Below are 25,566 nucleotides of genomic sequence, written 5' to 3'. Positions count from 1 at the left end.
GGTAAAGGGAATTTTTCATAAGATGACATCATCATGCACCAGCACAGTTCTCATTAAAATGTGAAATTATCAGAAAGTTGTCTTAAAGCTAATATTTTGCAAATCTTTTGAGCAAATGCAAAAAGATAGCTACTCTGAAAATAGAGGTTAGGTACCTCTTTGGAAATAAAATTTTAATTTATCATTCATTATTATTAGTCTTATGTGAGCATAAAAACCCACATTTCTTAAACAACACAATGAAATCCCTTACAAATTGCAGCTTATAATGTTTTGATAAATATTATTAAATTACACCAGGAAACTTATAAGTCATAGTGATTAACTTCAAGTATTTTAAAACCTTAAGCTGAAAACAAAAATTCAGTCATGCAGTACCAGATATTTTGGTGATGTCTGTCATCTTCTTCAATGGATTGAAAAAAAAAGGTGATAGCTGCCACCAAATCATCTAGTTCTTTACGTTAAAATTTGTGTTTATAACCTAAAATCTTTAATTAATGTGTTCACAATCTTAATTACTGTCTTGCTGAAATGTTTTCTGGGCACAGCTGATATAAACTTAACTTGTTTATTATTTTTTACTAGCTTGGAAGCAATACACACAAATAAAAAGGATCAAATACTGTAACAACTATATATTCATAAAAAATACTGTATTTCTAATAATTTGTTTTATACACTCCTGTGAATTATAACATATTTTATCAGAAGGCAACAGATACATACCTTGGTAGAAATTTGGAATTTTATCTTCAAAGTAAACCAGTGTAGGAAGATCATCAATGCCATATTCAGCAGCCATTTTATCATCATCAATTTTCACAAAAGGAATACCATGACGATCAGTGTCATCATCAATGTTTTCTAACTCTGCTAGTATTTTATTACTTTTCTTGCTGTCTTTGTCATCTGAAACAAAAAAAGCATGTTCCTTTTTAAGATAATGTGTCTTAGAAGGATATGACTATATTCCTCTTCCTCTTTTTATGTAAATATTAGTTATAAGTAATAAGTAATCATCACTGTTAATATGCTATCAATGTAAAAAATCTGTGTTATTTGAATAAATCAAAAGGTAATGTTCTTGTTTTGTAAAGAATGTACTAAATAAAAAGATAACACCATTTTAAACACTATGATACATCTTTTATCAATTAAACAAATTTCCTCTGCAAAATTTCCACAGATAAAATGTTCTATGCAATGCATAAACACCAATTATGAATATTTGATAAATGTTTCAGTAGATTTAGACACATGTACACCACTTGTTGGCCTCAAATGATAATGGCAGAAAAAGAGAACAGTACACTCACGTATGAGAGTAGAGTGGAAGGATAGTGATCCTAACCATGTGAACATAAATGTAACACAATCCAACAAAGTAAAAAAGGGGGTAAAACAGCAGATATGCCCCTATGTGTAGAGTGGCTAGGGTGTGATGGACCACACATGATAAGTCAACTACATCTAAAACCCATACTACTAGGAACTGACATCTAAGCAGAGGTAGGATGAGGATCATACTATCTTCATCTCAAACTCTAGTGTTACCTTTAATCCATCAACCTGGGGAGCTGACATCTGGTATTGAAATGATGTCTATATAATATAAATAACTCCTCTGACAGCAAAACTTACTAGAACTATCCAAAAAGAAATAACATCTTTGAAATAAGATACAACAAGGGATAGCAAAAACGATAGAATCAGAGCAATCCCCTTTATCTCCAATGTGATCAACAACACAGAATGAATATGACTGAAGAAAAAATACAGACAACCATAAACATGTGTGAGGACTTATGTTGCTTGAATCTCTTTAAACCTAAAACCCAGCCATGGGGTACTGACATCCATGTGGAGGGTAGGAAGATGACTCACAATTAAAGGGTTGAAATGCAATTTGACTTTCGTTGTTTTGTTTGTATCATATATTGAAGGACAACATATAGTCTACACTGTATAACCAGTTATAGCCATTTTTGTGTGAAATCCATTCATAAAAGTGCTTACATGGTTGATCACCCCAGTGGTTTGGAACTGGAAAAGGGTAAAAAATGTTGGAGAGTACAGAAAGATGTTATGATCTGAGACAGTGAAATGGGTAACCATAAATCTTTATTTTGAAAAGGAGATCATACTGATTTATTCAATACAAGGTATGGCAGGGATGGTCAACTATTCTCTTCTTATTTACCCATCCAGTCCTTGGATTGTATGGTCTGGAAAGGGCAAGTTGATGAAGCAATTGCAACATTAGGTTATATTTCTACATGTGACCTTGTGGAACACACCATCTCAACAGTGAGTATTGCAAAACCATGGAAAATAAAGCATGAGACAACATGGCTGTATGGTGCAGATTTCAAGTTGAAGAATGCATTGTCAGGCACCATTTGCTACAGAGTGGATTCCATAAAATAGAAAGTGAAACAAAGGGCTACTGAAAGGAAAAGCAAGAATATAAACTTACCCAGTAAAGTTGCACACTTGCCTTAAAAACGGTCACAGATTGAAGATGAAAACCCAACAAAGAAGAAATTGTGATATGGTTTAAATAATGGAAGTTGTTTTGTTTGTTTCTTTTATGAATTACACACAAAGCTACACAAGGGTTATCTGAGCTAGTCATCCCTAATACAGTAGTAAAAGGTTAAAGGGAAAGCAACTAGCCATCAATGCCAACTTTTTCAATATTCTTTCAACAACAAATAGTGGAACTGACTGTCACATTATAATGTCCCTGTGGCTGAAAGGGTGAGCATGTTTGGTAGGATAAAGGTTTGAATCCACAACCCTCAGATTGCAAGTTGAATGTATTAGGTGTAATCGACATACTCAACTTTAGGATTTCCTCCAATGACCAAAAAAGGATGAGATGCAAAGGAGAAAGCGAGATGTTGAATCTCATGAGAAGAGACATGTAAAACATATTCTGGGAGAAATAAGATAAGGAATAAGTCACTTGAATCAAAAGGCAAACCTGATTAGTAAAAATAGAAGAGGAAAGTCCCAAACACAGAAAGACTGACGAGGAATAAAAGGCCAGGAACAGGAATAATAGAAGAACGCAGTACAGGTAATATAGCAACAAACAGTACAGACAGAAAACAAAAGTCTACCTGGATTGGCATGAGGGTAAAGGTGAGAAATAGAAGGAAGGGAAATAAGCAAAAAAGGAGAAGTTACCCTCCTTACCTACTGAGGTGTTTGGAAGGAAGGAATTATCTGGGTAAATGAGAATGTAGTTATGGTGGTAAAAAGTATGTGAAAGGTCAATGGCAAACAAATCAGATCATCAAAATCCATAGGCTATGAAGAAAAGGAAATATGTTTTGAGAGAAAGGTGAAACATGAGAAAAGTGGTTCTCAAAAGTGAGGGAATGGAGGACACATTAATATCTCACTCTGCAAGAGTAAACTGTCTGGGGCAATAATGAATTCAGAAGGAACACATTAACATGGTAAGAACAGAGGAAGCAAAAACTTGATGGTATCAGGAAAAATTAAGCATATGGGATGAGGCAGTCTAATATTCCAAGACCAAGGAGACTAAAGACCTCTGATCAAAAAGCCATGTGATAAACTCTGCCACTTGAGGCACTATAGGTCAGTTAGCAAGAAATCTCCTGTCTACAGACCAACTGCATTGATGCACCTTTGTTGAAGAAGAATATGAAACAAGCTAAAAGAAAAGCTATTTGATGGGATAAATCTGATTTCCTTGCAAAAGATCAGACAAAAGACAGATGTAAAGACAAAAAACATGAATGGCTGGAAGCAGAACTGGTGACTGAGTTGATGAAGAATGGAGGGAGACAAAGAAAGATGTAATGGAGGGAAAAGCTGCAACTGTTGCAATCATGGATACCACAGTAAATCTACCCAATAATGAGCAGTCACAATGGCTTGACATGGAGTGGTATGGTTAAAAAAAATCACCCAATAAAATAATTGGATAGGAGGATAAACATAAAGAAGTATATAGGACCAATCCTGGCTTAAGGCACTGACAGCCAGACCCTGAAAATGATGTAATGAGGACTAAAAGGGAATAATGTGATTGAGGTATGTGGCAAAGGCATCTATGAAGAGAAAACCCGACTGTTTGCAAAACTAGCAGAAAACAAGGGATCTTAGAGATCACTCCATCAGACATACTTGATCAGGGTAGAAAAAACAATCTGCTATAAGGTTGAAAGCACCTGGAACATGACATGCAATGTGATGAATGTGGACCCAATATAGTATATCTAATGTTTGAAAATAAAGATCTTGAGCAGGTGCTACCTTGGTGATTGGTATGTGCTACCACCATAGCAGTGTCAAAATGAATCATCACCAGAAAATGTCTGGCAAGAGAAAGGAAGTTATTTGAAGCCTAATGGACTTCAAGAAGCTTGACAACGTTTATATGCATGGACTATCATCTATAGACCAATGATGCAAAGCTGTGACTGACCCAATTACCCCAGCATGAAGAAATGCATGTATAAAGAGATTTAAATCTGGTGAAGGAGGAAAAGTAACTCATGATTTGAAAGATTCATGGATTGTGCCAAAGATTTATCTCCACAGAAATAGAGCCATATGTAAATCCCAAAGTTGAGATGATGGTAAACAGTTGCAAGTTAAGGTCAAACAATAAAATATAAGGTTACAACAACAGAGGAACCACATATGAAAAGCCAGAGCCAAAGTGGAGGAAGGAAGGAAGAGAATCCCCAGAAATCCCCTCAGGATTTTGATGGAGAGCTTTAGAGAGATGCAAAAGGTAGAAAGATGCTGTATAAGAAATGCAAGATGAAGGTGGGAAAATTGGTTGGGGGCAAGACTTGCAGGAAATTCAGAGGCTGTACCCTAAATAAGCAAATTTGAATTTAACAATTGTTGGTAAGGAAATGGACAGTCTGCATGAAGATATGTCAAAGTAAACTGACCTGAAGCCCTTGGGGGACAAGACATGCTGATCCCATTATTTAATCATGAGGCAAATTGGTTAACATGGACACATATATGCAGGGAGGGAGAAAAAGCAAATAGAGTTGTGAAGATTGTTGATAGAGTAAGGAAGGTTGCATTTCATTGAAAACATGAGAAAGGAATAAAATATTACATATCTGAGAAACAAAATAAAAAAGACTACATCAGGCCAAGCTAACTCCTCAGGCAGGGCATGAGAATGTATGGCAAAATAAGGAGGTGGAAATAGGTGACCCAAGTCTTCAGCCACATGAAGAGACTCAGCTCATTTGGAAGGAAGTGGTGTATGGTTTGGAGTCAGAAACTGACCCATGCAATATTCAATCTCCTGTGAATAAACATGGATACATCCCCCACTGAGTTGTCCACTCCTGACATCTGAAATATAATGCTAATCACGTGTGTGACCCCAGATGTGGCAACATTAACTTTAGAATTCATAGTGATGAAGAGTTAACTAGTGATCAAATGTAAAAAAATAAGAATGCAAGTGTAATAAACTGGGTTAAAAGTCAAGTTAAGAAAAAGTCTTGATAGAAACTAGAGTGAAATAAATGAAGACCACTTTGTGAGTATACTAAAGATGAACAAAAGGAATATATCCGAGTACAAGCACTGCCAAACGAAAAATGTGACAACAAATATGTAACTTGATAAACAATGTTTGATGTTTTCAGAGTTGATATTTTGTTTTTGTGTATAAAATGACTTTGCTGATGGCTTCAAGGTTTAAAAACTGTTTCAGCAGGTACATTCAATAAAGAAAATTATGTGGCTGACTTTTTAACATATCAATACAAAGTAAAAACTATAAATATTGAATATTTGAAACTTCATAAGTTAGTGATTTTATGAAGTTCTGATTGTTCAATTAAGAATTATTGTAACTACCCATTAAATAATAAAACTCACTCTTACACAAGAAATGTTTTGATATTAACACGTTCTTTATTTAACAACTAATATATCCTTGAGATTTTGTATGCATAAAATTAAAATCTTGATTAAATTTTTCTTAAGCAATAGTGATATACACCTTGTGAAGTTGAAATATAAATCATTACATTTCCAATGGTCTGTTTGTTTGCTTGTAATTAAACACAAAGATGAATGATGAACTATCTGTGCGCTACCTATCACGAGCATCAAAATTCAGTTTCTAGCGGTACAAGTTTACAGACCTACTGCTTTATCACTGGTGGACATTTTCAATGGTAAACTCCACACTAAAAATTATCACCATAATCATGAACCAACTTCTAGGCTTTTTAGATAGAAAGGCAGAAATGTCTTAGTTAAAAAAAAAAACTGACAAAAACAATTAAACAAAGCAGAAGAGAAAGAAGAGCTTGTGATGTAGTACCTAAATATACCTTAAGATTTGAAATGAGAGAAATCCAAATTTGATGAAAAAATATGATTTTTTTTCTCCATATACTTGAGTTAAAGGTAAGGATTAGTAAGAAGTTGAAAATTTAGGGAAAATTGTTTGTGGTAAGTAAGAATAAACCATAACAGCAAAATGATAACAAAAAAAGAAAAATTAAAACCTCATAAAGAGCAAAATTCTCATGAAGGAGCACTTCACATTTTATCTTAGGAACCAAAAATAAATGAGTTGGTTGGTTGATTTAGTGTTTTATGGCACAAAGCAGCTAGGCTATCTGCTCCAAACACCCTGGTACAAAGGTAAAAACAAAGTAAACATAGTAAAATTCATGAAAGGAGATGAAGGTAAAACAAAACAGCATGTAAAAACATAAATAGCATAAAACCAATGTTGACATCTAGTCTACAATGTTAAGAGAGAAACCACAGCAAGAGAAGTTGTAAAGGACTTTCGGTAGCATAATGGTAATTATCATAACTTGCCAGGAAGACTGAGAGGTAAGTACAAGAACCACTGTCAGTCACCTGAAGTTGGCCTTTCCAGTCCTGGTTCTGGGTTATGCGTCATTATGGCCATTATCAAAAAGTAATAGAAGTTTTAAAAGACATGCAGCAAAATTGTAATAAAAACTTGCCAGGATGACTAATGGGTAGTTCTAACGGATAGTTCAAACAGCAGTGTTAGTCACCTGAAGTTGGGCTTTCCAGTCCTGGTGTCGAGTTATTTAATGTAATGGCCATTTTCTAATTTCAAATCAGATAGATTGTGATTCTTAAAAGTGAACCACAATATAAAAGGTTTAATGAATACATAAAAAACACTTAAATGACATTAAAGAGATTAATGGCCTTTAAAAAACTAATAACTTTATCAAGGTGGACAGTGTCACTGTCACCAATAACACTATCTAATGTTATGGACAAACCTTGGGATAGAACATGTTTAAAATGGTGCCGTCGTTGAGATTCGTAGCAATGGCAAGAAAGTAAAATGTGGCTTATAGTGATTTAAGTTTACATAGACTACACACTGGTGCATCAGTTTCAGATAAAAGAAAACGATGAGTTAAAAAACTGTGACCAATGCATAGTCTAATTAGAACAACTTCCTCCTCCTGATCCTTACAGAAGCAAGATGGCCAAAGTCCAATACAGGGTTTTATTTGGAAAAACTTGTTTTTGCATTGCTCACTCCAAGTCAACTGCCAGCTGGCATGGAGCTGAGCTTTGAATACAGGACCATAGTCCATGTATAGAATGGGTACTGTGGTGATAGTGCCAGAGCAGATAGATTTAGCTGCTGTTTCTGCAAGCTCATTCCTGCGAATACCAACGTGGCCTGGTATCCAGAAAAAACTGGATAGAAGTAGATGTTAATGAGAAATGGGCCAGTCAGTTTTTAATATCAGTGAGAACAGGGTGTGAACCAACGTGAAGGGATTCCAGAGCCAGTAGAGAACTAAGCGAGTCAGTATAAATAGTGAGGTTGGAGTACTGCTTAGCTTCAATATGATCCAGGGCAAGAGAAATGGCATACAGTCCAGCAGTGAACACAGAAGTTGTATAGGGGATTCTGTGTGCAACCACGGAACCACAACAAACCATGGCAGAGCCCACAGAGTCAAATGATTTGAAACCATCCGTATAAATTGGAATTGAAAGATTGTTCGAAAGATGTTCAGTAAATAAAAGATGGTACTTCCAATCGGGAGTATCTACTCTTCTCAGATGACTTAAAAGAAAGGTCACATTTGGGGACTGTAATAAGCCATGGTGGGATTCGCTTACCAGTGGATACTGCAATGTTATCCAAGGACAGACCCAATTCATCCAACTGCGCCTTGACGCGAAGGTCAAAAGGAGCAATGGCAGATCGTCTGTTCTGAAAATGTATGGCCCACTGACGAAGGAAACACAACCCCAGGTGGGATGCTTTGGTAAGAAATGAAGTTTCGAAGAATATAGTAAAGACAGTTGCAGACGGCAAAGGTGTAAAGAAGGTTCACAAGACTCTACGTATAAGCTCTAAACTGGGGTGGTGCGAAAAGCCCCAGTGCAAAACCAAAGTCCTTGTTGATGAATGGGGTCCAGCTTCTTTAAGGCTGAGGGTCTGGCAGAGCCATAGACCAGTGATCCATAGTAGAGTTTTGATCAATTAAAAGCATGATATATCTTTAGCATAGAATATCGATTTGCTCCCAACTGGTGGTTGAAGATTGCTTATCAGAGTCTTCAATACGTGGTCGTTTACCTGTTTTTTCACTATTTTATTTAAATTTTTATTAGGAGGATCTATAGAAAAAAAAGAAAATTTTGGTGCCCACTGACCCCACCCACCATGGAGCCCTACGAGGGGACACACTACAACGTCAAGCAAGGACACTACAGCAACGCCAGGGTTTTTTGAGCACTATAACCAAACACTAGTATCAGACACAAGGTCCACAACACCCGTTGAGAACTTCCAACACTGGTACTTGGTTGACTCTAGCCCAAGTGGACCAGCCGACTGACCCAAGGGGGGCCACCCAAAGGCCGCTTGTCTACAGGAATTCAAGGCAAAGTGGTGTGTTAGGGTTGGACCCCTCAACCACCAGGATCCTCTCCTGGTAACCTGAAAAAACAGAACCTTCCCTGGGAGGTCCCCTCACCATGTACAGGAATCCACACTGAGGGGAAACAGATGAGAAAGAAAAAAGTTCAGATCTCAAGCAATATTCACATTTTCAAGACAAAGAAGCTTAACATGAACTTACCTTATACTCAATATTTGATCCCCGTAGCACTGAAGCAAGCAACGGAAATTGAATGTTAAACCCAAAATTATGAGAAAGGTAACAAAAGGACATTAATGGAGAAATCATGAAAGAAATAGCATTGTTGTTCATTGTAGATTTAACAAGAGAACATGAGTGCATGGCGACCAATACAAAGAAACATAGAAAGTCAAACATAAGTGAATTACTTCCTTTAAAAACTGAAGAAAGCATGATAGGAAAATATTAGTATAAATATAGTTGAAGAAAAGGTTTTAGTGAAAACTAAAACTATGATGAGGTAGAAAAAACACATTAAAATAACAAAAACTGGCATGAAGATGAAATGACTTGTCAAAGACTATGATGAAGGTGTAATATTTCACAAAAAATACAGGTTAATTTCTGAATATGTACAGACACTTATTAGCCCATTGACTGCAGTTGATCTAAAGTGAGCAGTTTGTTTGTAAGCCATACATTGTATATGGTACACTTGCATTTAGTTGCCAGGGGTAAACCATACCATGCAAGGAAAATCAGCAGTTAATGGATTATTAAATGAGGAGAATCTCACAATCTCATAATTACTGAAATATAAAAAAACACAAAATTACACACATAAGGAATACACTTTCTGTTGATTCAAGGTATAACATATTAATCTTAAAATGATATAATCTAGGAAAACAGATATCTGTCTATCAGAATTGCACTTAGCTGAGCCAACTTTTTCTCACTGTTGTACACAATGTAAAATTAAAAATTTATGTCCCTGAAGGTGCAAAATATTAAAAATGTTATTTACAAGGAACTTTTATCAAAAATAACTTTTCTAATATGAATTTTATAGTTCTTAGGTTTAGACTATAGCTGTAAATACTAAACCCATACACATTTTGTTAAATTTTGACACGTTCTACCAGCAATTAATATCATTTGTGAAAACAAATGTTTGTCTGTCTACTGCCTATGAATATAAAGAAATATGCAAAAGCTAATTACATGTATATAGGTTTACGGCCCACTGAGGAGAATTCGTATTGACACATTAATTTCTCTGTATGTGTCATTAAAATTTAACAAAAAATCTTTTTCTACTGCAAAATTGTTAAATAATAAATTTCATGTAATGTTGTATCATCAAAATTATTTGTTATGAGACAATTTTCAGTTATGTCATTTTATACTAACAAAAATTGTACCTTTCTCTATTTGAAAGAAAATGGATGTGCAATAACAACATTTGAACTTTTTTTTATTTTATTAAACATGAATTTTGAATAAGTTTGCTGTGTAATTTCAAACATTTTATTTATTAATTCAATGTTCTATTAAGTTCTGAGAATTCTGTTAACAGGTGCCAAAACATGATGATCAATTCAAAGTTTTGAAGAGTGGTGGGTGTTTATATAAAGGTGTTCTGTTGTTAACAAGTGTATGAACAAATATAACTTATCAAAACTTATGTTGGAAATAGTTTCTAGTCTTAACACAATTTTTATAAAGAGCACACTTTAGTGGCTGTATAATGGGCTCTGTATAGTTAGATAACAATGCAGACTGATTGAAATACCACAAATCTCTGTAGTTTGTTGAATTTTGACGTTATACTATTTAAAATATAATTTTCTGTCTTTAAAACTACATGAATATATAAATAGAGTATAAGATATAATGTGAAAAATTTTACACTGTTTAATAACAGTACATTTTTCTTAAAATTAACATCAGGTCACATGTTGAGTTAATAAGCACAATCTATAGATAAAAAAACGTCTCTTTGTTGTTAGCACAAAACTACGCAATGGGCTTTTTCTCATCATAGGTATTGAAACCTGGTTTGAAGCATTATGCATCTTCAGTTTCACTGATGAGCCATTGGGGGATGATAGAATAAATTTAATAAAAAAATTACAATGGTGACATTTGCTTGGCATTATTGTTTAGAGGAATTGCTTTGATGTTGTATTGATTATCCATGAAAATTAAAACTAACTTAAAACAATTGGAGGCAGGATTACATATAACAAAATTTTTTTTTGAACTAAGATGATTAATCAGTACTAATGGCAATTGAAAATTAATAAATAAGTTAAGTGTTTCTCACAAATATTTAACTGCTGTTTGCTGAGTTTTTAGGTTTTGATTCAAAAATATTTTTTATACACATGACCATACAAATTGAAACAGGTTTGTTGCTCTCCAAAAATAAAAATGTATTCAAAGTGTTCTACAGTAGTACATTTTAATTCAAAGCAAAAGAAAATGTAACAAAATTAATATCAGTAATTTAGTATCTAAAAGATGGTTTGCAAAATAAGACTTCAGTAGTCTCAATTCTAAGCATAAACCTTACAAAAGAATATTAACGACATGACTATTACCAACTAAAAGTGTGATATATGGTGATATGAATTGAATTATGAAGCTGTGATATGATGGTATTAATACATCGTCCTATAAAATACAAATCATGTATCTCCACAAAATTTGGCAAACTTTTAGTAAACATTATAAGTTTTTTGCACAGAAAAAAATCAGAATTTTTAATAAAGTATTTCTACTAAAAAATTAACAAATCAGTATTGAGTGCTGCATGTTTTCTTAATGTCTTTTTTCAAAAACATTACATGTAAAGTAACATAACAAATTAGTAATAATAAAATATATAGATATTAACTTTTGTTGTACTTCTCTTGATAGCTGCCATTTAGTTGATTAAACCTGAGAATTTTAAAAAGCACTGTAAAGCGTGAAGTACTTAAACAAGACAGTGTTTGAAATACAGATAATAAAATACAAACAAGACTGTCAAACTTTGTAACAAATCATTGGTAAAATTTCTGTACATAGATACATATCATATCTCAGCATCGATAACTAGATATGTATTGTATCGACTACTATGATGAGACACTCACCTCTATCACGTACACTCTAATCTAGAGTGGTGGTTTCTGAAAATAACACTATTCTAAAATAAAGGACTCTAACCTCTAAAGTTAAAGAGATATAAAAATGCTCTAATTCCCTTATTTTGATGTTAATGACACATTAAACTAAAACATATACTGCATACATTAATAACAACTTACAAAACAAAACTGCTAAGTTGGGAGATTTTTCTATTAGTGAGTCTAAAGCTTTAGATGTTACATCTTCTATAACACTTTCATCATCATCATCATCTTCATCATCATCATCTGAACCTTTTAATTCAAGTAGCCAATCCAATACTTTTTCTTCATTATGAAGATCACCTGCATAATGAAATGAGCATTGTACAAACAAAATTACTTATAAAATAGCACAATGAACTACAACTTTATAGAATGTAAAAGTGATGATTCAATTTATGAATAACTAAACTAGGTCTATTCTTTTTTAATTATTTATTTGTATAACTGAGCCATAAGCAAGCTTTCAGTACATGCAAACTATTTATGGATATCAAAGTGCAAAATATGAGTCATAAGTCATAAAATCATTGTGCTACTAACAAAAGTAAATCAGGTGATCACTATAATCAGTGATGTCGAGAAAACCCACTTGTAGAGAAATATATATGCAAAAACGGCTCGTTTGGGTTGAGAAAATATTCTATGTAAAATATTTTCTCAACCCAAACGAGCCGTTTTGCATATATATAGGTGATCACTATGACTACATGAAAAGTTTTAATGTGCTACAGATAGATCAAACAAACAGAAGAAAAAGGTGGCCATTGTTCATGTGACTGCTTCTAACCTTACGCAGTCTTTGTCAGTTAGGCATGTCAAGTTATAGCTAATGTTTCAGTGTACTTTTCAACAATTCAATCATGCATAAATAGAAGCTATTGAGACACACCTTCATATATTATAGGTTTCTGGCTCTGAAAAACCACTAAGGTTGGTAAATTTTTGATGCCATATTTAGAAGCCTTTTCATCATCATCAAGTTTTACAAAAGGAATGTTGTGTCTGTCTGTGTCATCATCAATATTTTCTAGTTCTGTCAAGACCCTTGTGCTTTTCTTACTTTCTTTATCATCTGGAAAAGAAATTGAGTAACAGTTGCATGATTAAAGTAAAATATACATTAAAATTATAAATCACTTATGTGTAGTAATCTATATTTAACATTAGGAAAGCACCTCTTTATCTAGTTATAGGCCTATCTCTATTGAATTTGCACATTAATCCCATTTCATATTATCATGTTGTATTTGTGAAAGTCACCACATACAGAAACAGCTACATAAATGTCACAAGAAATAAAGCTCACAGTCCTTTTAAAACAGAATTGGTTATTGGTGATATCAGTGCTTAAGATATTCAGCCCAACAACAACTGTAATGATGAAATCAAATGCTGCCCTGAATTTATCGTTCTTTAATTCATACAAACTTTGAGATGTATTGTAAAAGTATTAATTATTTACTTCAAATAGATCAGTCTAAGTTTGGTGATAGCCTATAAAATGTTTTACATATGCTACCCCATTCACAAATGGTGGGATAGTATCATCTTGGGGACTAGTTTGGGCTTTACTTGTGACTGTTAAGTGAGATAAAAGTTATCTTGTCATTTTGTAACATTCTGAGCAATACACTGAGTGATAATGACCTATAACATACTGCACACTATATCAAGCTGTACTTTGAGGAACAATTATGGTATTTTGGAAAATAGCCCAAGAAAGAGATATAAGACATCCCCAAACCTCATTACTCTTTGACCTGTTGGCAGTCTATTCTATCTAATATGTACTAATGACTGGCAGCAAGTAATAATTTTCAATCAGAGTAAGATAAGTATTTACAATAACAAAACTAAAAATCAACCTGGCATTCAGAATAGCTAATAAAATACATTTTTCCTTCATTTTTACTAATAAAGATTGAAAAGCATTATTTCATCTTTTTGATAACCTTACCATATTTTCAATCATAATCATAATATTTACCAAAGTTTAGACAGATTAAGAGAATTAAATTAGTCATAAATATACACACACATGTTAACAATGAAAAACAATCTTTACAGCAAAATACATTAAAAAATATGTGAAAATAAAAAGTAACGACATTAGACATAACCAACTACTATAACCAATACTGTTAATGAAATTAATAAAATCTAACCAATATAGCATTTTAGTAATAGAAACATTTGCTTACTACCTATCAAAATAAAGTCCCAGTTGAAAAATATGCCATATTCATTTTTTATTTTACTGTCCAGACATTTTTGTTAATATATTATACAAAGTTACTAATTTCTAGATTTTTAACCAAATGTTTTCCAATAAATTTTACAATGAAATATATGGATGTTTAAAAGATTTAAAAATTCAAAAATAAAACAGTTGGTTTAAAAAGAATTGTATTTTGAAGCTTCATACAATAAACTAATTCAAATTTTTACAAGTTAAAGAAATATTTTAAATGGAAATGTGGCCTTACAAAATAAAACAGCCAACAAGTCATTCTTCTTAACCAGTTTGTCTAAGACCTCATCTGTGATATCTTCTATTTCATCAGTGGATTTTTGTTTAATAAGCCACTTCAATACTTCTTCTTCCTTAGTGAGGTCACCTGTGATGTGATTTTTCAAGGTAAATAAATAAACAATTATCTTTAAAATTATAAAATGAATGTCAGATTTGATATGTCAAATAATATTTACAATCTGTGTTTACTTGTACTTACTATTTTTAATATTATTTCATTTGATTTTTGTACAATATAACAGTTGCTCATTACACAATTTAGTAGCATACTTCTCAGTATTTAATAAAATCTCCACACCTGATCTACTCAATCGCCTAATATCTGAAGGTGACAGCTGAATTGATATATATTCCATTTGTATGCTCCTGTAGAATGTAGTAATATCATTTCAACATTCTGCAGTTTATCTACCTTTAGTCAGAGATTACAATTTGTTCTTGCAGTATTACTTTATTTAATGTTGATGTAAAATTCATAGTTTGTCACCTTGTGATGCTGTCATGTAAGTGAAACTTAAATACTGCTATGCTTACATTCCTATTAGCATACAAGTTTGTGGTGACCCATATAGTAAAAACATAAATTCAGTTTGCTTGTTGATAACCATCAGTATCATTAATCCTGTTAAGAATGTTAAGTTCCATATTCACTCCTTCATTGATCAATTTACAATACCTACAGCTGAAAGAGAGAGAAAGTAACACAGCAGCAGATATCACAATTGTATTATATACATATGCAAATGGAACCCAATATAACAAAAAGAAACAGAATTATGTATCAAAAAACATTTTACCCTCATAAAAATTTGGAATCTTATTTTCAAAGTAGACAAGTGTAGGAAGATGATCAATGCCATATTCAGCTGCCACTTTATCATCATCAATCTTCACAAAAGGAATACCTTCTTTATCAGTGTCATCATCAATGTCTTCTAATTCTTGCAGAATTTTTTTGCTCTTTTTAGAATCTTCATCATCTGTTTTATGATAAATTTGTGCATTTTTGAAAATTAAGAAGTTTTTTTTACGAAATGCAACAACGCTTGTGATAAAAAAGTACATGTTAGTTATGGTTCCTGTTCCAGATAACTTAATACTGTAACTTGTAATTCTGCAAATAGTAAACAGATTATATACTACTAACTTATAATAAAAATGTGAGTTTACATTGTAAATTATATATCTGTTTATGAAAAAAACCTAAATAAAACTAAAACTATCTACCTTAACTCCATTCTTGTAAATGTTTTCAACAGATTTATTATTACTTTTTATTTACCCATAGAAGTTAAGATATTTTTATATGTAAACCTAAAATTATAGCCTGTACACTTGATACATCAATAAACTGGAGCTGATTCATAAAATATAAATTTAAACATTGATTTTAAAAGTACTAAATACTAATGCATGAAAAGATGCAAAGTGCTTATCTGCAAAATTGAAATTCATACAAATAATTCAAGTTTATTAATAAAATAAAATTTTTACTCACAAAACTGATATAGTCAATAAAACTACAGGTAATATCAAACAAATAACCATCTTTCTTTTTAATAAATAATGAAATGTCATAAAAAACGAAGACTTTTGCTGGGTAAACACCTTGGATAAACAACTATAATAATTATAATGCTATAAGTTTAAACTGGATTTTAACCTAAACATTTACATGTAAATAACAAAGAGTTAATATTACATTAGAAATGTTGATATTAACATTCCTTCTTCAATTAACTTCATTTAATGAAAAAGTGAATAAAAACAAACTGTTCTGAAATTTTTTGATTGTTGAAAATGTTTAACAGAAAAACTGATGCTCTGAATCGCAGCTCCACAACAAGTCATCTGCAAAGAACTTGACAAATACAGTAATTTTTAGACATACCTTAAAATGTAAATATACCCAATTTTTTGGTGTTTTCACCAGATCTATATTTAGTTCATTTAATCACAAATGAAAATTGCTATTAAGTTTGGGTTGGGCCTGCAAAAAACTCTGTACACATTGAAAGAGTCAACAGAGCTAAAAAGTTTGAGATGCAGTTTATTAAATGATACCCTTGTTATAAATAAGGCAAAAGTTCTTAAGTACATATTTTACAGTTAAAATTTAAATACCAACAAAGAGTAATTACTTACAAAATAAAACAGCTAAAAATGGAGACTTTTCAATCAAAGAGTCAAGGGTTTTGGCAGAAACATCCTCAATGACATCTTCTTCCTCTCCCAAGTTTTTGAATTCAACCAACCAACTGAGGACATCTTCCTCATTGTGAAGATCCCCTAGATATATTAAATTAAAATCATCACTAAAAACAATATTATAACTATTTATAGATATAAATGTCTTGTAATGGTTTCTGTAATAAAATGTATACCTTCTTGGGCATGGGTATGGCCATTAACCTTTTCTCTATTAGCTTGGTGTAATATACACAAGTTTGTCTACACATTTGCACGTAAAGTATTTGCACGAGAACTTTTGATATGGCATTCTATATTCAGAAAATTTGGTAAACTTTGAGTAAATATTACAAATATTTTGTATACAAAAAATCAGACATTTTAATGAAATATTTTTAATACAGATTTGTTTGTGGAAATAGAATCTGTTTCATACTGGTCTGAGTGCAAAGTGATTTTGTAATAATTAAAAAAAATCTTCTTCCCAAAATCTCAAATATTATTTGTATAATCTCTAAAACCTCCTAAATACAATTCGGATGTTTGTTTTTAGTAAGACTTTATATTTTATGTTATTTTCTACACTATATGGGGTTTGTCAGTCAATTAACCTTGTAAACATCATAAAAAAATTAAGAAATAAATATAAGCCATGCTTTTAATGCTAGTATGACTACAAATTATAAAACAAAAATACAAATGTTTAGTCTACGTAGTTTAAGTCTCATAATGCTATATATTTACATATATATTTGTTATTTTTTATTACATTGACCTTCCAGTCATGTCTAACTAACATGATAAAATTTGCATTGATGCAATGCATGCACTCATGTCACATATCCAGTAATATAAAACTGACCTTTAGTCTTCCCTGTCTTGGCAGTGTTTTAGTGAACTAGTATTTTGTAATATACAGTCATATTTCAATTATTATACAATATATATGTACATGCATATACTATATAAATTATTACTATTTAGAAATAAATTATCAAACTTATTTTTCTTAAAGTACAGAACAATAAATCAAGAAGTACAGCAACAATTATCTCTTCTTGCTATGACCTTTATACTCGGTTGCTGCTGGACGTTGATTGCTAAGCCTTTTACAATTTTGCATGTGCAGGATATCAATTTTTTTTTAGGCTTTATATACACAGTTAAATAATCAAAAACACTAAATAACTACACTGATATCGTAGAATTCTACCATAATTTATTAAGCATAGTAACTAAGATGTATTGAGAAAAAACAAACATATGAGTAAGGCCACTGTGTGATTCAGTACACAACCCATATCTCAAAAAAATAAAAAGATATGAGGTTCTTATCTTATACTATAGTTTGATAATATTAGTAATTTGAATTCCTGATTTGTATGAAAATATAGACTTGGTATTTTGACATCACAAACGTCTCATTTTAAACAGTGCTGCATTCAACAAATCACATGACTCAGTAAAATCTATATTTGGATGTGTTCTTTTAATATTTACTTCTAAGTTACGAAAGAGCTCACATATAATATTAAAGTTTGAATTATAATGTCTAATTTGATTCCAAACTTACTGACATAAATTTATAAAATAGTAGTTCATTAAATTTTTGATTACAAGTCAACAAATGTGATGGCATGGCCTTTGACCAATAAACTGTTGTGAAAGGGTTAATGTGTCTAAATATTAAAATATCTAATATTTAATGTTCTTTAATAAATCATCCAATTTTGAACACATATTCAATACCAGCAATAATAACAGACTATCAGTCTGAAAAACAATAACTTCTTCACATAATTAGATATATATAATTTTACAGTCAGGATATTTTTCAGTCAAATGAAATGTATGCCTTCTTGAGTATGGATTTGGCCATTAAAGTATCTAAATATTAAAATATCTAATATTTAATGTTTTTTTTAATAAATCATCCAATTTTGAGAACATGTTCAGTAATGACAATAATAACAGTATCAGTCTGAAAAAACTTCTTCTAAGAAATAAATATGCATGCTTTTATAGTTAGCATGTTTTTTCAGTCAAAAACATTGTTGAAATTAACTATTTTAAGAGAACCAGTTTCAGAAACAATAATTAAAATTGGCACTGTTGTTATCCAAATACCATGTATGAGAGTACTTCCCAGGATAGACAGCACATGCAAAACAAGCTGAAAATATCATCCATTATTACATCTGTACATATGAAAGGTGATTATAAATGACATATTTCTTGAAACTGTGTTACAGTATAATGTTGTAGACCTTATTACATGTTTTGTTTGTTTTCTGGGAATACTTTAAAATTTTCAGTCTTCTTTCAATGCCAATACTGAAAGTTATGCAATTTTGAGCCACAAAGAAATACGTTGAATTTCTGTTACCAGTGAAGAATACTTAAAATTTGATCATTTTAATGTTACCAATTTTGATCATCCTTTGTTAACATGTATGACTGAATATTGAATATCCAAAGTACATTCTAGTCAAGTTTTTTAACCTTCTTTAATTAAAGATATGCTTCATATTCTTATCACAGGTCGAATTTTCAAAGAGAACATAATTTAGTTTATCTTGCTAAAAAAAACCCTCAATTAAAAAAATTTTCAATAACTGTGCTATTTCTAATATCTTGAGAATCACAGAAATTAAAGTGACTTTACCATCATAAAGTAGTGGAATCCTTTTTCTATAGTAAATAAGGGCTGGTAAATCCACTAGATTATATTCTGATGAAAGATTCTCATCTGCTATCTTCACAAATGCAATGTCTTGTTGATCTGCATCATCATCAATGTTCTCTAGTTCTTGAAGTACAGTTTCACACTTCTTACACCCCTGTTTATCTAAAGTTTCAACAATATTTAGATTTTAGTCCAGATACAGACCTACTGCTTATTATTAAACTATTTCACATATAGATTAGAAGAGTAAAAAACTTTTACATTATGTATAAAATTTAAATGTACTTATATTTATTGTTTAAATTTACATTTATAATTACATTTGTTCTTAGGGATTCACACAAAGCATTTAAGTACGAATATTAAATATAATTACTGTAGAATGATATTAGTCTTACACAGTAATAGTGCTATAGTAGTTTTGGACACTTTAATTACTATTAAGTTTCATTAATATCTTATGTTCTGAATTGCAAGTAATTATTTTCTACAAAGTTCTAAATATATTTATAAATAAAGGCTGCAACAAATCAATACACGGTTCTAATCAACATTTTTACATTTCAAGACCTGAAGCACAAAGTATGTTTTTGAAGAATTTTGCCTCAAATTTCTACATCAATCTAACAGAGTTGTACAGTGATATGTAAAATATATTGATGACATTTAAAAAGCACAATAAAAATTATACAGATGTTTTCTCAGTAAACCTACCTGTCAGAAAAAATATATACCTTTGGGGGGGGAATATTAGTAAATAAATTATGGACTTTTCAATGTCAGAGGCAATCACCCATTCCTAGTAAAAGTTTAATGCTTTAGCCCATAGTTTCCTGTCTGTGTCATGAAAGCATGACATATAGTGAGAAACTGGAAAACAACCTATAAATCCTCAAGTTTTATCAATTATGTCCTAACAATAATTAGGAATCTTACATCTTCGGGAAGATAGCCGAATTTAAGAACTAAAATTAATGAAAATATTTTATGAACATTTTTGTACTGGTCACAATAGTTTAAATCTAATTTTTCTTTTTTTTAAGTAAAGAAACACTACTAATAAACAATACAATTAAAGAATTTTCTTCTTTTTTTTTTTAAATAAAATTGACAAGAGCCCTCGTTAAACAACTACCATTAGTAACCTTAATTCATTTTAAATACTAGAGTACCATGTATTGTCAGGGAGTCAACTCAAAGATGAATAAATAATAATTATTTAATGAATCAATTTAATAAGGAAGATTTTTGGACTTGTTACCTTGACAAATCATAAATAATGCTGATGGGCTAATTGCATAGACTAAAATATATTTGCTTTTGAAAGGAAATGTAGCCATAATAACTTCTTGCTGCATATATTTTTGTACTATAACAGATATAAACTCAATTAACATTTCATTTTTTTTGGAAATTGTTAAAAAAAAAGTTAACTACTATCCTAAGCAGAAGATATCTAGGTTCATGTAATACCTGTTTTTTAAATTTTTTAAATAAATGAAAGTTGTTTAAAAATATGATCCTTAAGAGCAAGGTTTACTAGTTTTGATTTCATTGTTGTACTAGGATTAGTACAGAATAGCATGAAAACTCTCTTTTATCTCAACTAACTTTAAAGTCAACTCACATTATGGCTCATGGAATATCATGTTTTTAATCTACATTCAAAAGTGCTAGAATACTTTACTTCATATTCCTAGTTTTCTTGAAGTTCTAAACCTATTATAATGTCTCCTACATAAATCTATTATCAATGACCCACAGCCCTCTCTAGCATAAGAAACAACATGAAAGCTCTTCCAACCACCAATCCATCACGACATATGGGACTATTTTGTTCCACTACACTCCAGTCATTAGATAAAGAGTAACTACTATTAAATCTTGATATTAATATCTTATTTCTTAGCAGTACAATGACCACCATCCATGTTTCTGCTAGATGTTCAACCTTTGATGTAGTAACTGGCATGTTTGTTGGACACTGATTTTGAATTTTTCTGAAGTTAGCTTAATCTCATATTCATGTCTCTTCATGAAGTGAGTTTCCAATAATCACTCTTCCTCAATGTTAATTACCTATACGTTATGAAACATAGAAAAGTTTCCCACATCAAAGTTAACTTCCAACTTTTCATTTGCTTGAACTTTATGCGTAATTGTTGTTTGCATCAATTCTTCTTATTTGTTCACTTACAGAGGTAATTTCTTGTATTTCATTATCAAATTGGGTTGAACAATTGTAGCTGTGGAACAAGTGTCTATCAGAACACTGCAAGATTTTTCTTTTTCTTAAGCTCGAGGACTTGTGGATGCTTTTTTCAAATAATGAGATTATTTTATCATTTGGGATAAATTAAAAATATTGCCAAATGTTGATGCTTTATAGTACCTCTTTGTAGCATTCTCTAGGAGTTCCTATTCCATGCAAACTTTACAGTTCTTTGTAATATGTCATTTCCAGTTATATTTGAAAAACCTATTTCCTCTGTTATGTTTAATTAGTTGTTAGATTAATTCTTTCTGTTCTAAAATATCCTTAAGGGAAATTGATATTTCACTAATAAAGAATCTAATATTCCACTACCTTCATGACAACTCTATTAGTAGTTTATCTGAAACTCTGATTGATTCCAGTTTCATTTCCAACTGCAAAACTTGCTTTAAAAGTGCACACCTAGTCTGCTTCAGACCAATTCTGATATCCTCATCTACAATGGCACATATAAATTGATCACATGTTAAAGAGTCCATCATCTCACAAGGAGCATCTGGGTAAGACACTCAGGTAAGCTTTTCCAAGTCTTAAGGAAGCTTGGCTATGATATCTTCTTTCTTTTGTACTCTGTTCTGGATACTTAGTTCTGATGTGACACTCTGAACCACTAGTTATGATGGCTATCAAAGCTTGATAATTGTTACAGTTTTTAGCTGGATGGGTTACTTGATGTTATCAAGGCTAGTCACTTTAACTGAGCAGTAAGATAGATAGCTTATTGTTTACTGTTCCACCCATTTAACTTTGAAAATATTTTAAACTGAGCCTGGTATGACTCCAATTGTATCTTACAATCATATTCCACTAGTTTCTCCATTGGTTGATGTTGAACTGGCCAGCTGAATTCTGGAATTGGATTTGGTAGTATTATAGCTAGAGTAGTCCAGTAACATCTAAAAGTAGCAGATGGTACAGCAACACTGATAACAGATATATATTATAATATTTTATACTTAGTAGTGAATGGTGTTTATGGTTGGAACTTCTGAGTCAATGCAGGAGGAGTTATGGATGGTTTGATTTTTGAATTTAATAATTTTTCCAAATGCCTTATTTTGTCATTGATGTTCTTTTCTGCTTCGTTAATGTTCTCTTGTACTTTTTTAATATTGAAATTACAGCCTTTCCATACTTCTTTAACCTTATTGTTGTAATCTCTCTGTATCATCATAATAGTTTTGTCAATCTTTTCATCAATCAGACTTATTTTTATTTTCAATGCTTCTTCAAGTACCACATATATTTTTCTAACTTTCTTTCTCTTTCTTCTTGATCTTATATTGTTTTCATTTAAATTTCTTCTTGTCTTTTTTCTAATTTTCATTTTCTCTAAATCTTGTCTTAACTTCATAATTTCATTAAATTGTTTCTTTTTCTTTTCTTGCAGGTTTTCTTGACTTATCAGGTGAAGTTATCCAAGGTTCGGTTAATATACAAGTTTATTTTTTCCTCCTTTAAGCATTTTTACAAGATTGAAGTTGAACACAGCTTTCAAATGATGTAAATTGTTAAGCTCCACAAATTACGTCATACTTCTTTAAAAACGGTACCAGTACTAATGCACAATCAATCCAATTAACTGTACAGAATAACATCATAAATTTCTTTTAACTAATGTGAATCTTAAATCACTTTATATTTCTCAGAATTTTGTTTTTATAATCTAGATTCAAAAGTTCTAGAATATTTTACACCACAACCTCAGAATTTTCTAGAAACTTTAGCCTATTTTAACTTCCCCATTTTTATTACTAACAATCCATACAGCTCCCTATAACTAACAAATTACAACATTAAAGCAATTTACAGCACAAAGAGTAAATATTTTCTGTGACATATAACTTAAATAACAGTTTTGGGGCTAGACCATGTGTTGAACATAACTAAGTTTTCTCTGACTGATGGAAATATGATTATAGAAACATAAACTTGCATTTTTCATAATGTATACATTATGAAATATTTCTTTAACAGGCCTGTTGGAATCAAGCCACATATAAGAGATACTTATAAACTCTGTAGAAAAGTAAACATTTATCTATAATTAGCTCAACAAGAATCATAAACTAAAAGCAACTGTTTTAAGTAAAATAATTTATCTTTTGACAGTATATACAAGTCTTTCATAAGAAAAAATAGGTACAGTTAAAGCAAATTACTGTTTGGATCACATAATCACACACCTAGCAGATTAAGTGCTTGTGATAGAAAATTCAGTTATTTTCATTTTTGCTGATATTTTGAAATGTATCTAACACCTCATCTCATATTAAGTTTTTCTGTGACCCAAAGCATCAAGCTGTTGTTTATAAAAAGAGAATATTATAGTGGATTCTTTATTATAATCTGATGAATATTTATCATTATCTATAGAAATGTGCATGATTCCATACAAGAAATAATTATTATCTTTTACCATTTTGTACACAATTTAGAATTTCACATAAAACTTGATTTAATTGAAAAAATGTTTATTTCATAATAATAATAAAAGAACATCAAACTACATGCAATTAATTGAAGAACCAAGAAAATAAAGCAAAATTACTATTTATACCTGGCAGTTAAAATTGGGAGATCTAAGTTACATCCTTACTGTAAAAATAAAATATAGTCACAGTATAATGATCATTTTTAAAATGTTATTTTGTAATTTCAAATTCAGAAATGTGAAACATAACTTAGAAATTAGGAAGTACATTTAAAATTTTTCCTCCTCCTAGTCTCTAGCATTACATGTTCATCTCACTTTACATTAAGACAAAAATAGAATCAAGGCAAATCTCCAAACATTTCCCCCTTGTACTAAAAATAGTTTGAGTCTACTACATTGTTCATGATACATCAGCATGAGATTGGAACCTAACAATTCATTCACACATAATCCTGAACACAAAACAGACTTAAAAATGCTTATAAACAACCAGAATGACATATATTTAGTCCTGGTAACATTGTAATGATAAATTTAACATGATTACAGGCAGATATATATTATTCTATCCTAATACAATTTGTAATACAAAATATTTAAGTTAGCTTCATATATTACAAGTAAGATGATGAATACAGAATATTAGGAATTTTCAGTGAAACTACTTACAATCTTTTTCACAGTGAGTCTCAATTTCATCCTTGAATCTTTTATATTTCCTTAAAGATAACTGATATTTGAGCAAACAAAATGTTAATAAAAGACAGAATATCACCTTCTCATTTTAAAGTATTTTAAAAAATTTGGTTCCACTTATGTATGTGATTTAATTTGCATAAAATAAACATGATAAAAATTGCTGACATAGTGTGATACAGAAAACGGCCTTTTCTGTATAAACTAGATTATTAGTTTAAAATTACAGAAGAATAAAAGAAAGGCTTGCAATAAAACATAATAAAGTTGGAAAAATTTTCATGAACGTTTTTTTTTTCTCAAATAGTTGTATTTCTAAAATATGTTGCTGAGGGTTTAGAGATTTGAATCATTTAAGTTATGCAAAATATTGCTTTAAATACATACAGAATAGAACAGCCACATAGTCAGTTTCATCAATAATCTTCTGAAGAAGCACTGGGTTAACTTCTTCAATTTCATCTGGCAGTTCCATTGAATCCAAGTCAGTCAACCATTTGAGAACTGCATCTTCATCCATAAGATCTCCTGTTAAAGAACACCAGACTGTAATAACATTCAAGCCAATTGCAGACTACCTCTCCAACCAAAAGCATGCTATCAAATTACAATAATCAAAACTTGTACGACAAAGCAACCAAGAACCCCTATT

General features: G+C 31.1%; 1 protein-coding gene across 1 annotated transcript in view; it reads right to left on the bottom strand.

Moving 5' to 3' along the window:
- The window catches only part of hlk (hulk), a 151,044-nt gene that overhangs the window by 106,941 nt on the left and 18,537 nt on the right, over positions 1 to 25,566 (bottom strand). The window contains exons 3-10 of the mRNA XM_076483714.1: positions 25,302 to 25,442; positions 19,486 to 19,668; positions 16,776 to 16,919; positions 15,428 to 15,610; positions 14,584 to 14,715; positions 12,987 to 13,169; positions 12,233 to 12,397; positions 730 to 912 (exon numbers count right to left, since the gene is read on the bottom strand). Of these exons, the coding sequence (XP_076339829.1) occupies positions 730 to 912; positions 12,233 to 12,397; positions 12,987 to 13,169; positions 14,584 to 14,715; positions 15,428 to 15,610; positions 16,776 to 16,919; positions 19,486 to 19,668; positions 25,302 to 25,442 (1,314 nt within the window). The remainder of the gene's footprint in view (positions 1 to 729; positions 913 to 12,232; positions 12,398 to 12,986; positions 13,170 to 14,583; positions 14,716 to 15,427; positions 15,611 to 16,775; positions 16,920 to 19,485; positions 19,669 to 25,301; positions 25,443 to 25,566) is intronic.

Source organism: Tachypleus tridentatus, chromosome 13 (genome assembly GCF_004210375.1).
Source record: "Tachypleus tridentatus isolate NWPU-2018 chromosome 13, ASM421037v1, whole genome shotgun sequence".
NCBI classification, from domain to species: domain Eukaryota; kingdom Metazoa; phylum Arthropoda; class Merostomata; order Xiphosura; family Limulidae; genus Tachypleus; species Tachypleus tridentatus.
The sequence above is the reverse complement of the archived record's forward strand: the minus strand, read 5'-3'. Positions and strand labels throughout refer to the sequence as shown.